This window comes from Carlito syrichta, unplaced genomic scaffold, assembly GCF_000164805.1.
Source record: "Carlito syrichta isolate Samal-C Ts95f unplaced genomic scaffold, Tarsius_syrichta-2.0.1 Scaffold304635, whole genome shotgun sequence".
Lineage (NCBI taxonomy): Eukaryota > Metazoa > Chordata > Mammalia > Primates > Tarsiidae > Carlito > Carlito syrichta.
The window spans coordinates 20,372-34,181 of record NW_007248731.1 but is presented as its reverse complement, the minus strand read 5'-3'; the positions used below and the strand labels follow the sequence as shown (position 1 = coordinate 34,181).

Here is a 13,810-nt window from a genome sequence, read left to right as displayed (position 1 = left end):
GGTAGCGCATGCCTGTAATTCCAGCTACTTGGAAGGCTGAGGCGGAAGGATCGCCGGAGCCCAGCAGGCGAGGTTGCGGTGGCCGGGTGCAGCCACTGCACTCCAGTCTGGGTGACAGAGTGAGACTCCAACTCAAAAAAAAAAAAGAATTAATAGCATTTGGCAGCCGGGCTCGGTGGCTCAGCCTGTAATCCCACACCTTCGGAGGCTGAGGTGAGTGGATTACCTGAGCCCGCGGGTTTGAGACCCGCATAGGCAGCGAGACCTCATCTCTACAATAAATCCAAAAATAAGCCGGGCCTGTTAGCACATGCCTGTAGTTCTGGCTACTTGGAAGGCTGAGTGGAAGGATCGCCGGAGCCCAGCAGGTAGAAGCTGTGGTGGCCAGGAGCAGCTACTGCACTCCAGCCTGGGCGACAGAGTGAGACTCCAACTCAAAAAAATAAAAGAAAAAAAAAAAATAGCATTTGGCACGTGTTTTTTATAGGTATCTGTGTATTTCTATTTTAAAGTATACAACCACTGAATATGGCTTCTTTTGGGAGGAAAGGAGCTGATTTTTCTTTTTTTGTTTTGTTTCTATTTGTTTGTTTTTGGTCCACCGGGAAAAGAAAGGCAAGAGAATCTTAAGTAATTTCCTGCACCTGAAGAAATCCAACTATCTAGATTTTCTGAAATTGCACTAGACTTGTGGTCAATGTGGAAGAATTTATTACCATTCTCTAACAAATAGAAGAATGGATAATGACTCTCTTTAGAGTTGGGAAACAAGTTTCTATCCAGAGTCTGACCTACTTCAATAAATTCAGCTGACACTGGCTATGAAATTAGTACTTAAGTTTTTAAAACTGCTCAAGTGCCCTTAAAGCAACCCAGAAGGACAACCCAACTGTACCTATGGGAGTTTCACTTGGGAAGGGCAAAAAGGATTCCTTCCACAGTGATCACATCTACAAATTCATTTACATGAGATTTAGAATTACATAAGGAAAACACACTAACGTATATACACAGAGCTTCAATTCTGTCTCATTCTCAGGAAAATGGGCCTAAGCACCACTTAAATGTTCAGTTTATTAATTGCTGAACTATTCAGAATTATGTTTGAATTTAAAGAACATGTAGTTTCATTGTTAACAATACATGCTAACTGCCTTTATATTGAAATTTCAAACATTGTAAGAAAAGAGAATTTGGTTAAAATTTTCCATAACAAAATCTTCCTTTTATACATTCCATAGCAATGGGTAAGATGAGAGAAATTAATCAATTAAATAGAATACAGTCATACTTCAGCAATGAATGCTATGTTGCAAAAACTGATTATATATGCCTTTCTCCTCTTAAAAAGCCAATGCAGCTTTGAGGGGGAAAGATTACTAAAAGAAAAGAAAAGAAAAGAATTGTGACTCTCTACAAGAAATAATAAACAATACTGAAATCAAAATCTGTCTACTTCCCTTGGATTGTTTCACAGCAACAAGCAATATTTATTCATTTTTTTTTTTTTTTTTTGAGTTGGAGTCTCACTCTGTCGCCCAGACTGGAGTGCAGTGGCCGCTCCCGGCCACCACAGACTCGACCTGCTGGGCTCCGGCGATCCTTCCGCCTCAGCCTTTCAAGTAGCTGGAATTACAGGCATGTGCTACCATGCCCAGCTGATTTTTTTTTTTATTTATTGTAGAGATGAGGTCTCGCTGCCCAGGCGGGTCTCGAACCCGCGGGCTCAGGCAATCCACTCACCTCAGCCTCCCAAAGACGCGGGATTACAGGCTGAGCCACCAAGCCCGGCTTATTCAATGTTTTTAAGTCTATGAAAATTAACTTACATAAGCAGTTCTAAAAATGTGAGGGATACAAGGCCAAAGTGAGAGGACTGCTTGAGCCTAGGAGTTCAAGACCAGCCTGGGTAACACAGTGAGTTCGTAACTACAAAAATAAAAAAACTAGCCAGGCATGGTGTCCCAGGCCTGTACTCCCAGCTACTTGGGAGGCTGCGGCAGAAGGATTATATGAGCCCAAGAGGTTGAGGCTGAGGTAAGCCCTGATCCAGCCGCTGCACTCCCACCTGGGCGACAGAGTAAGACCCTGACTCAAAAAAGTAAAATTTAAAGTATAAACAAATAAATGAAAACATAAGGTATAGAAATTTTAGAAAAATTTAACTTACCATAATATACATAAGTAGTTTGCCTAAATAACATATACTTTCCATGGAGGACTATCACAGCATACTAAGCAGGCTAACCTGAGCTCCCACACATGGGTGTGACGAGTTCGGGAATGCTACCCCAAATATGGCACCTTGGCATGTTGGATATTCTAAGCTCAAGGAATGTGAAAAGGGCAGGTGCAGGAAGGACAAAACTTCCCCTGCAGCATCTCATGGGAGAGAGGCTCTTCCTATACTCAGAGGAAAGAAGCATCCTTATCTCCAAAGATGAAAGGACACCCAGAGGAAACAAAATAAATCAAGCTTTGGCAAGTTTCCCCAGTTTGCTGCTCTTAGCTCATACCCCTTTGGTCCTATCACATTTTCCACAACTCTCCACACTTCATCACACCCAGTATAAAAACACTCAGGTTTAAGCCGGGCTCGGTGGCTCTGCCTATAATCCCGCGCCTTTGGGAGGCTGAGGTGAGTGGATTGCCTGAGCCCGCGGGTTCGAGACCCGCCTGGGCAGCGAGACCTCATCTCTACAATAAATCAAAAAATTAGCCGGGCGTGGTAGCGCGCGCCTGTAGTTCCACCTACTTGGAAGGCTGAGGCGGAAGGATCGCTGGAGCCCAGCAGGTCGAGGCTGCGGTGGCCGGGAGCGGCCACTGCACTCCAGTCTGGGCAACAGAGTGAGACTCCAACTCAAAAAAACAAAAACAAAACAAAAACACTCAGGTTTAACTGTTTCCTTGGTCTTCATTTCCTTATGAATGCTCCCAGGTCATGTAAAACTTCTATTAAGTGAATGTGTATGTTTTTCTCTTGCTAGTCTGTCTTTTGTTGCAAGGGCCCAACGAGAGAACTAGGTAGAAGAAAAAGATATTTTTTTCCTTTCCTATAGGTGCATCTTAATTATAATCTTAAACCAAAGCAAACTAAAATAAGCATATTAAAAACAAATTATGAGCTGGGAACAGTAATACGATTTGAAGTATTTTACGATATATAAAAATGATCCAGCTGGGTATGGTGGCTCACACCTGTAGTCCCAACACTTTGGGAGGCCAAGGCCAGAAGATCGCTTGAGCCCAGGAGTTCAACACCAGCCTGGGTAACATAGCAAGAGCTCATCTCTACAATAACATAAAAATATAAGCTGGGTGTGGTAGCCTGTGCCTACAATTCCAGCTACTCAAGAGGCTTAAGCCCAGGAGTCAAGGCTGCGGTGAGCTATGATTGCACCACTGCACTCCAGCCCGAGTAACAAAGTGAGATACCATCTCAAAAAAAAAAAAGATGCATCTCTGTTGGGAGGCTGAGGTGGGAGGACCCCTTGAGGCCAAGATCTTGAGGCTGTGGTGTTCCATCATTGCATTCTATAGTCAATGTACTCTACCCAGTCTGGCAACACAGTGAAATCCCATCTCTTAAAATACATGTATATAGCCGGGCTCGGTGGCTCAGCCTGTAATCCCAGCACTTCGGGAGGCTGAGGTGAGTGGATTGCCTGAGCCCATGGGTTCGAGACCCGCATGAGCAACTTGACGCGACCTCATCTCTATAATAAATCAAAAATTAGCTGGGCGTGGTAGCGCACGCCTGTAGTTCCAGCTACTTGGAAGGCTGAAGCGGAAGGATAGCCGGAGCCCAGCAGGTCAAGGCTGCGGTGGCCAGGAGCAGCCACTGCACTCCAGTCTGGGTGACAGAGTGAGACTCCAACTCAAAAAAAAAAATACATGTATATAACAAAAATAGTATTTTAATTAATAGAGGGGGGGAAAATATCTCAGCAGAATCACAGATGTTATACTTATTCATTAATTCTCGCAGCCTCCAATGACACAGAAGTTCCTCACTTATGAATACTAAAAAACTAATATTCTTTATGATAGAGTTGAAAACACTAACAGAATCACCATTTTTCTTAGTGCTTAGCATATTTTATTTCTCTCATCTGAAAAAATGACAAAAACATAAATAGCCATCTACAAAAGATACCTTCAAATTACTAATGTGCAATAACAATACTTTTCGTATTGCAAAAATAATCTTATTCTGTTGATTTTCTTAGGGACAATTTAAGAGCAGGGTTTAAATTAAGTAGCAGGAGTCCCGTTTTCCACATGAGTAACTGAGTAAACAATGACTTCATGAGAGAAATGTTATGTTAAGTAACAGATGTAAGCTACAGAACTAGAAAAATATTGGATGAACTGTTGCCTACTGAATTCCCATTAAGCATTTGTTTACATATATACAATATTGAAACAGTGACTTTAAAATTTGTATTATTTTACTCTATACTTTGATTTTAGTTATTTTCAAATTCATCCTAAAATAAACAGTTTCAAGAAAATTATGTATCTGTCAAAATTAGAGGACAACAGGGAAATTCAAAAAGACATATAGGAGCCAGGCTCGGTGGCTCAGCCTGTAATCCCGCGCCTTTGGGAGGCTGAGGTGAGTGGATTGCCTGAGCCCGTGGGTTCGAGACCCGCCTGCGCAGGCGAGACCTCATCTCTACAATAAATCAAAAAATTAGCCGGGCGTGGTAGCGCGCGCCTGTAATTCCGGCTACTTGGAAGGCTGAGGCGGAAGGATCGCCGAAGCCCAGCAGGTCGAGGCTGCGGTGGCCAGGAGCGGCCACTGCACTCCAGTCTGGGCAACAGAGTGAGACTCCAACTCAACAAAAAAAAAGACATATAGGACTGCAAACTAAATAATAACCATGATCAGCAATAACACAATAGTAAAATCAGAAAAGGGAATGTCTTTCCCATGGTCCAACTGTGAACTCGATTACATATTTTATATAACAACTTATTTTTTTCCCTGAGATAGAGTCTCACTCTGTTGTCCAGGCTGGAGGGCAGTGGCACGCTCATGGCCACCCCAGCGTCGATCCGCTGGGCTCTGGTGATTCTTCCACCTCAGTCTTCCAAAGAGCCAGAACTACAGGCACACACTACCAAATTCGGCTAATTTTTTTTATTGTGGAGACAAGGTCTCACCAAGTTGCCCAGGCTGGCCCTCGTCCACTTTTAATCTTCATCTTACTTGACAAGTCTAGAGCCTGACACTGCCAGTCAGTCCTTGTTTCTTGGCTTCCAGAGAAACAACCTCTCCAGGCTCTGATCCTACCACATGGCTTCTTTCCACTCTCCTTTCATCACTCCCCCTTCTCTGAGGAGGTAATCAATGGTTCAATCTATTTTCTTCTTGCACTATAGATACTTCTAAACTGTTGCTTCTTGCTCTGAACTCCTGGCTTCAATCATTACCTGTATCAACCTTCTGCAAACACCAGAATAACATGTGGCGCTTTTATAAATACAGATTGGGACAGGCATGGTGGCATTTTGGGAGGCCGAGACAAGAAAATTGCCGAAGCCCTGGGGTTTGAGGCCAGCCTGAGCGACTTGTCGAGACCTTGTCTCTACAAAAAATAAAAAAATTAGCCAGCTGTAGTGGCACATGCCTGTGATCCCAGATGCCTGGAAGACTAAGGCAGAAGGATAACCTAAGCCTAAAAAATCGAGGCTGCAGCAGCCATCAGTGTGCCACCGTACTCCAGCCTGGGCAACAGAGTGAGACCCCAACTCAAAAAAAAAAGTAAAAAATTTAGCAGGGCATGGTGGCGTGTGCCTGTAGTACCCCCAGCTCCTCGGGAGACTCAGGCTAGAGGATCACTTTAGCCCAGGAGTTCAAGACTGCAGGGAACTATGATCACCACTGCCTTCCAGTCTGGGCAACAGAGAAACACCCTGTCTTTCCAAAAAAAAAAAAATTCCCATGAGGAAAATTCCAGGACCAAATGGTTTTACTACCAAGTTCTACCAAGCATCTAAGGAACAAAAAAATTATAATCTTACATACTATTCCAGATTTTAGAAGGAATACTCTCTAGTTCATTGGATGAGGCTAGCATAACCTTGATATCAAACCTGACAAAGGCATTTTGAGGAAGTAAAAGGAAGTCTTTGTTTGCACCTACATTTTATTTATTTATTTATTTGAGTTGGAGTCTCACTCTTGTCACCCAGGCTGGAGTGCGGTGGCACGCTCACGGCCACCGCAGCCTCGACCAGCTGGGCTTAGGCAATCCTTCCACCTCAGCCTTCCAAGTAGCTGAAACTACAGACACATGCAACCATGCCCGGCTAATTTTTCTGTGACTTGTTGTAGAGACAATGTCTCACCAAGTTGCCCAGGTTGGTCTCGAAACCCTGGGCTCAGGCAATTCTCTTGCCTCGGTCTCCCAAAGTACTGGGATTACAGGCTGACCACGGCACCCCACCCACACTACATTTTAATGTAGTATATATTTACATGTCCATCCTACCCTCTAGACTGTGAACTTCTCTAGGGAAGATACATTTATTATTTTTGGTCACCCTAAGTGTCAGACCTAATGATTTAATCACCAGTAAGACCTATTTCTGCTGTGTAGCAGACACTCAGTAAATATTTTGGGGTTAAATGAGCTGATGTGGGCTACTGCCAGACCATCGCAGCCATTGCCTTACTAGACTCTGGTGTGGCCATGTGCTCTTTGAGCTATGGCTGTCACTATGCTTCCTGGCTTTGGACCTTCCTCTACCTTGGAGAGATGAATCACCTCTCCTCTTCTCTCTCTCTCTCTCTAACTTACTTTTAAATAAACTATATTTTCTAATCTAACTTTTATGTAATTCCTTGCATCTTTCATGTGGCATCAGATCACACACCGGACACTCACGCCCTCAGTAAGCGTGACCTAACATTCTGCAGGCCCCACTAGGAGTATGACCCTAATAAATCTTTTCTTTTTGCATAAGATTATCATGAACTTTTACTTTGAAGAAAAAAAGAAAAACAAGTAAATAATGGTTTACTTATAAAGTGAAGTTTAAAACAAAATCAATATTTGCTATTGGTAGAACTCCTCCTTAGAACTAATAATTTTGCTTGTTCACTATACAAATGTCTTCGCTTTATGCTAGTTTAAAAGAATCAGAAATCTTTTGTCAGATAAAATTACAACTGATTAAAATTTTAAAAAAAAAAGAGCTGATGTGAGGATCAAATGAAATAAGAGTTTATGAACCATAAATGTGCTGATTATATTCCTACACTACTAAAAAAGAAAACACAATTTATACATATTATCTCAAGCCTACAACAGCCCACTTTAAAGCAAGCACAAATACCCCTACTTGGTAGAAGGGGTACATGAGATTCAGGGAGATTAAACAACGTCCCAAGAACAGACAGCTAACAGGTGAGAGAACTAGGATTTGAGCCAAGTCAACTGCTGCATTCAAGATCTTACTACCTCAATATTCCTCAAACTCATTTCTCCATCTTTCAGTTGCTTAGTTCAGGCACTCTTCTTTCTCAGAAGCCAAACAGCAAAGCCATAAAAGAACTGACTTTGGAATCAAATACAACTATGTTTGAATCCCAGTTGTCATTTATCAGTTGTCTCATTTTCCATTTGTAAATTAGAGATATTACCTATCTTCTATGATTGTAGAAGTACTCAAGAAAAAAATCAGTGTCCAGTATACAGAAAATATTCAAAATATAGTAGTTCTTACAATTCCTTTCTATAAGTCCTTTAAATTCATGCTAGGCTGGGTGTGATGGCCGAGGTGGGAGGACTGATTGAACCCAGAGTTTTGAGACAAGCCTGGGCAACATAGCAAGATCTCGTCTCTACAAAAGAATTTTTTAAAAATTAGCCCAGCATGGTGGCCTGGGACTGTAGTCCTAGTTACTCAGGAGGCTGAGGTAGGAGAATTGCCTGAGCCCAGGTCATGATCATGCCACTTCGCTCCAGCCTGGGTGACAGAGACTTCTGACTCTAAAGAGAAACTATAGTCCACTTAAAAAATTAAAATAAGCCGGGCTCGGTGGCTCAGCCTGTAATCCCGCGCCTTTGGGAGGCTGAGGTGAGTGAATTGCCTGAGCCCGCGGGTTCAAGACCCGCCTGGGCAGCGAGACCTCATCTCTACAATAAATCAAAAAATCAGCTGGGCGTGGTGGTGCATGCCTGTAATTCCGGCTACTCGGAAGGCTGAGGCGGAAGGATCACCGGAGCCCAGCAGGCCGAGGCTGCGGTGGCCGGGAGCGGCCACTGCACTCCAGTCTGGGCGACAGAGTATGACTCCAACTCAAAAAAAAAAAAAAAAATTAAAATTAAAAGGCCAGGCATGGTGGCTCATACTTATAATCCCGGCACTTCGGGAGGTAGACACCCAAGGATGATCACTGGAGGTCAGGAGTTCAACAACAGACTCAGCAATATGGTGGTGGCAAAACCTCGTTTCTTCAAAAAGTAAAAAATTAGACTAGTGTGGTAGTGTGTACCTGTCGTCCCAGCTACTCAGGAGGATTGCTTGAGCCCAGGAGTTTGAGGCTGTGGTGACCCATGCTCATGGCACTGCACTCCAGCCTGCACAACAGAATGAGACCCTGATTCAAAAAAAAAAAAAAATACACACACACACAGACACACACACACACACACACACACACACACACACACACACACAATATATATATATACATTATATATATATTAGCTCTTACAACTATTACTATTAGTGTCTCATTTGTGTCTTTACCTACCTTTTTCCTGTAATCCCTTTTCACTGCCATAAGTTATTTTTTCTACAACCAAATATCCTGCTTCGCTAATAGTAAGACCAACTCTCCAGTCACTCCTTCCCTTCATCCGTTTGTCCCTCTCTTTTTTGCCTCGCCAATACCAAATGCTTATAATACCCATGCTCTTATGACACCATGTCTTTGGCACATGTTCTTGCTCTCTATAACAGGGGTCCCCAGCCCCCCGGCCACCGACAACAGCCACTATCAGTCCGTGGCCTGCTAGACATGGGGCCACACTGCAGGTGAGCGGCCAGCAGAGCCTCATCTGCCTTTACAGCCGCGCCCCCCCATCACGTGACCGCCCAAGCTCCGCCTCCCGTCAGACCAGCAGCGGCACCGGGGCACGAACCCCACTGCGAGCTGCACCCCACTGCGAGCTGCACCCCACTGCGAACTGCACCCCACTGCGAGCTGCGTGTGCGAAGGGTCGGGGTTGGGCGCTCCTTACGTGAATCTGATGCCTGATGATCTGAGGTGGAGATGAGGCGGCAATACTATACATTTCATTATATTTTACAACGTAATAATAATGGAAATAAAGTGCGTGATAAATGTAATGTCCTTGAATCATCCCGAAACCATCCCTCACTACCGTCCAACGGAAAAACTGCCTTCCACGAAACCAGACCCTAAGCCAAAAAGGATGGGGACCACAGCCTCAGCACCTTCCCACTTCATTTGCCTAGCAAATTCTGGCTCATCCTTCAAACCTTAAGTTCAAACATCTCCTCTGAAGTCTTCTCTGATGCAGCCTGACCATTCACTTCTCTGTTATTGCCGTTGTAACTCACACATACTTCTCCGTTATAATTAGCACATTACATTAGGGCCACTTAACTATTAACACGTACTGGATACTCACTTTTAATTCCTAGCACTTAGCACAGTGCCTGGAACATGAGAAGTGATGAAAAGCACCTGAAGAGCTCAATGCAAGCCCATTCCCACAGTCCCCAGGACCACAGTCCATCAGTTCCCTCTCTCTCATGCCCAATCTTATTCTTGTCCACTGATCTCCTCCTTTCAGTTTAGTAATATACTACTCTACCCTTAGCAGGCTCCACTGCTCCCTTAAGTACTAGCTCACTTCTCTCTTCAATGTATAGCACATAATCATTTCTCAGTTTGTCATCATCCCAGATAGAAGACATTTTTGTTTTCTCATATCACAAAGTCCAGCTTCTATTTCACTCTTCCACATATTTTTTATTAGAATGAGATGTTTAAATGTATTTTCTTGATCACCCCGATAAAGCCTGAAATTCTTCTTCTCTGTCCCAATTAGAAAACTGTTAACTGCTCCCAAAACAAACACACAGCTCTTCAGGGGACTATTTCCCTTTTTTTTTTTTGAGTCAGAGTCTCTCAGTGCTGCCCAGGCTGGAGTGTAGTGGCATGCGATCCTTTTGCCTCAGTCCTTCAAGTAGCCAGAACTACAGGCACATGATATCATGCCCGGCTAAGTTTTTGATTTACTGTAGAGATGAGGTCTCGCAAGCTGCCCAGGCTGGTCTCGAACCCATGGGCTCAGGCAATCCCCTTGCCTCAGTATCCCAAAGTGCTGGGATGACAGGCTTGAGCCACTGCGCCCGGCCTTCCCTTTCTTTTAAACAGTACCAGCTGCTTGAGAGGCTGAGGCAAGAGGATCACTTGAGTCCAGGATTCTAGGCTACAGTGAGCTATGACAGCACCCTGAGTGACAGAGTAATTCCTCAACTCTAAACAAAAACTTGAATGAAATAATAAATAAATAAACAGTAAAGTGTATTACCTGAATAAGAATTAAGAGAAACTGTCCACCGTACTGTTAGTCCTATTAAGACCACTACTGTCATCAAGTACCATTTCTCCATAGTTCTTCAAATTAAGGGAGGGAAGAAAAACACAGGACTAGTGTCAGAAAATTTTTAGTACGAGATTAGTCACTTCTTTTCTTGTTCAGAGAAATGTTATCACTTCTTTGGAATTAGGAGTTTTGAGAGGATTTATGATGCTCTGTAGAAGTAGCCTGGAGGAAAAAAGACACCAAGATTTAGCTGAGCACAGTACCTATAACAATGAACCTATTAAACCCAGGAGAAAGCTAGAGAACTGGGGGCAGGGAGTGTTGGGAGGGATATGGAGGAAAGGGAGCATTCTTAAATTCCTTTTTCCCTAGTGCTTTCACTCAGAAATACACCACAAAAGGTAGCGCTCCTTATTAAATGGGACTCAATATGGCTAAAGACACCATACGGATCTGCTCTCATGGAGAATATTTCTGAGAGAAGAAAACAACAGAGATGTGCAGATAACAGCACAGTCAAGTCTATCTATGGCAGGTCTACCCTACAGGTAAACAGAAGACCTCAAAGGTGGACAAAGGGGTGATTTATCTTTGGTACAGAGAGAAAAAGGAATTTTGTCTTTGTATTTCCTTTGAGAAAGTCTTCCACTAAAGTAGTTTCTGTAGTTTGTACTTCTTTTCTGCCACAATATACTTGCACTAACCACACCAATTTTAGAGAAATGAACCTTTGCAAAAATTGATAAGAATAATCCCAAATCTTAAGCAAAAATACAAAAGCAGTAAAACCCAACTAACCGCTTGCATATATTTTTCTTCCTCACTGTTTTCCTTACGTTGGTTTTTTTTTGTTTTTTTGAGTTGGAGTCTCACTCTGTTGTCCAGACTGGAGTGCAGTGGCCGCTCCCGGTCACCGCAGCCTCGACCTGCTGGGCTTTGGTGATCCTTCCACCTCAGCCTTCCAAGTAGCTGGAACTACAGGCGCGCGCTACCACACCCGGCTCATTTTTGATTTATTGTAGAGATGAGGTCTCGCCAAGTTGCCCAGGCGGGTCTCAAACCCACGGACTCAGGCAATCCACTCACCTCGGCCTCCCAAAGTGCTGGGATTACAGGCTGAGCCACCGAGCCCGGCATGTTGAGGTTTTAAAATAAGCAAATTAACACTGTCTTCTCTTTGAAAAAGAATGAGTAATTTTAACCACAGGATATACTTCAAATATATTCTGAAAAATTAATGGATCAACTAAAAAATGTAGGGGAAAACTGGTGCATTCCATCCATCGGTCTAAAATTATTTCCTCGGTAGCTCAGCCTGTAATCCCAGCGCTTTGGGAGGCCGAGGTGAGTGGATTGCCTGAGCCCGCAGGTTCGAGACCTGCCTGGGCAACTTGGCAAGACCTCATCTCTACAATAAATCAAAAATTAGCCGGGCGTGGTACCACGCACCGGTAGTTCCAGCTACTTGGAAGGCTGAGGCGGAAGGATCGCCAGAGCCCAGCAGGTTGAGGCTGCAGTGACAGAGTGAGACTCCAACTCAAAAAAAAAATAAAAATAAAATTATTTCCTTACTTAAAATAAAAACATCGAGTTTAGCCAGGTGTGATAGTGCGTAACTGTAGCCCTAGCTACCTGGGAGGCTGAGACAGAAGGACGCTTGGAGCCCAGAAGTCCAAGGCTGTAGTGTGCTATGGTCAGGTCACTGCACTCCAGCCTGGAGGACAGAGCCGAGACCCAGTCTCAAGAAAAATAAAAATCAAGGAACAACTCCAGAACTGCTCCGAGTGCCCTTGATCCAGCTGACTGGTTCAACTTTTGTCACTCATATCTCAAATCACCCCGGGAAACATCATCCTGACCACCTGACTAAAGATCCCTCCCCTCACTGTTGGTATCATTCCCTTTCATTTCCTTCCCGGTTCTTTTCACTATCAGAAGTTGCATTTCACGCGACATGGCGCAATCTGACACACACACCTCTGAGCCAAAAAAAGCTGGACACCAAAGAATACACACCATAGGGTTCCAAGAAAGACTCAAAAGTAGGCAGAACTATCTTTGCAAAGAGGTTACCTCTGGGGAGACAGGAAGGGCGGTGATGCAGAGGGGTCTCCAGAGAGGTCTTCCGAGATGCCGCGAACGTTGTTTCTCGATGAGGGTGGTAGTTAAAGATGTGTTCGCTGTGTAACAGGTCGACAGGTTACAACCGACGATGTGTGTGCAGGACTTTTCTGCATGGGTGTTATCTTCCAACAAAAAAGAAGGAAAGGAAATTGCATTCGTCAACTAGAATCAAAGCCCCACGAGAGCAGGGATCCTCCTGCCATGGTGGCTGCTCTGCTCCCCCTTGCAGGACAGTTGGCGGAAGGCAGGTGGCCACGAGTGTGTGTGTGCAAGTATGTGTGTGTGCGTGTGTGCGTGTGTGCGTGTGTGTGTAGAGGAAGGTACCTACAGTTTCTGAGCCCAGTGTGGTTAAAGATATTATGACCTGCGCCTTTGGGAGGCTGAGGTGACTGGACTGCCTGAGCCCGCGGGTTCAAGACTGGCCTGGGCAGGTGAGACCTCATCTCTACAATAAAAAAATCAAAAAATTAGGAGTGGTAGCGCGCCTGTAATTCCGGCTACTCGGAAGGCTGAGGCGGAAGGATCGCCGGAGCCCAGCAGGTCGAGGTCTGGGCGACAGAGTGAAACTCCAACTCAAAAAAACAAAAAACAAAAAACAAATAAGTGTAAACTTTCAAAAAAAAAAGATATTATGTGACACTTTTGGCCGGGCTCGGTGCCTCCCAGCACTCCGGGAGCCCGCGGGTTCGAGACCAGCCCGGGCAAGTTGGCGAGACCTCGTCTCCACAAGGAACCAAAAAATTGGCCGGGCGAGGAGGCGCATGCCTGTAGCTCCAGCTACTTGGGAGACTGAGGTGGAAGGCTCGTCTGAGTCCCGCAGGCCGAGGGTGCGGTGGTCGTGGGCGTGCCACTGCCCTCCAGCCTGGGTGACGGAGTGAGACTCCGACTCAAAAAAAGAAAAAAAAAGGAAATTGCGTGACCCTTAAAGGCTAAAAAGCGCTGCTGGTGACTTTCCCCCATCAAATCAGCCCGCCGCGAAGCTGCCGGGGGCGACTCTTCGTCCCACGCGCCCCGAGGGTGGCGGGGGCGTCTGGACCCCAAATCGCCCCCGTCCCCGGGCCGTGCGTGTCCCTCTCCGCGATCGGCTC

The 13,810-nt window shown here is 44.8% G+C and overlaps 1 protein-coding gene across 1 annotated transcript in view; it reads right to left on the bottom strand.

The window, feature by feature from the left end:
* ALG6 (ALG6, alpha-1,3-glucosyltransferase) overlaps positions 1–12,825 on the bottom strand; it is a 55,334-nt gene extending 42,509 nt beyond the window's left edge. The window contains exons 1-2 of the mRNA XM_008060498.2: positions 12,672–12,825; positions 10,584–10,820 (exon numbers count right to left, since the gene is read on the bottom strand). Of these exons, the coding sequence (XP_008058689.1) occupies positions 10,584–10,665 (82 nt within the window). The 5' untranslated portion in view covers positions 10,666–10,820; positions 12,672–12,825. The remainder of the gene's footprint in view (positions 1–10,583; positions 10,821–12,671) is intronic.
* Positions 12,826–13,810: the final 985 nt, after the last annotated feature.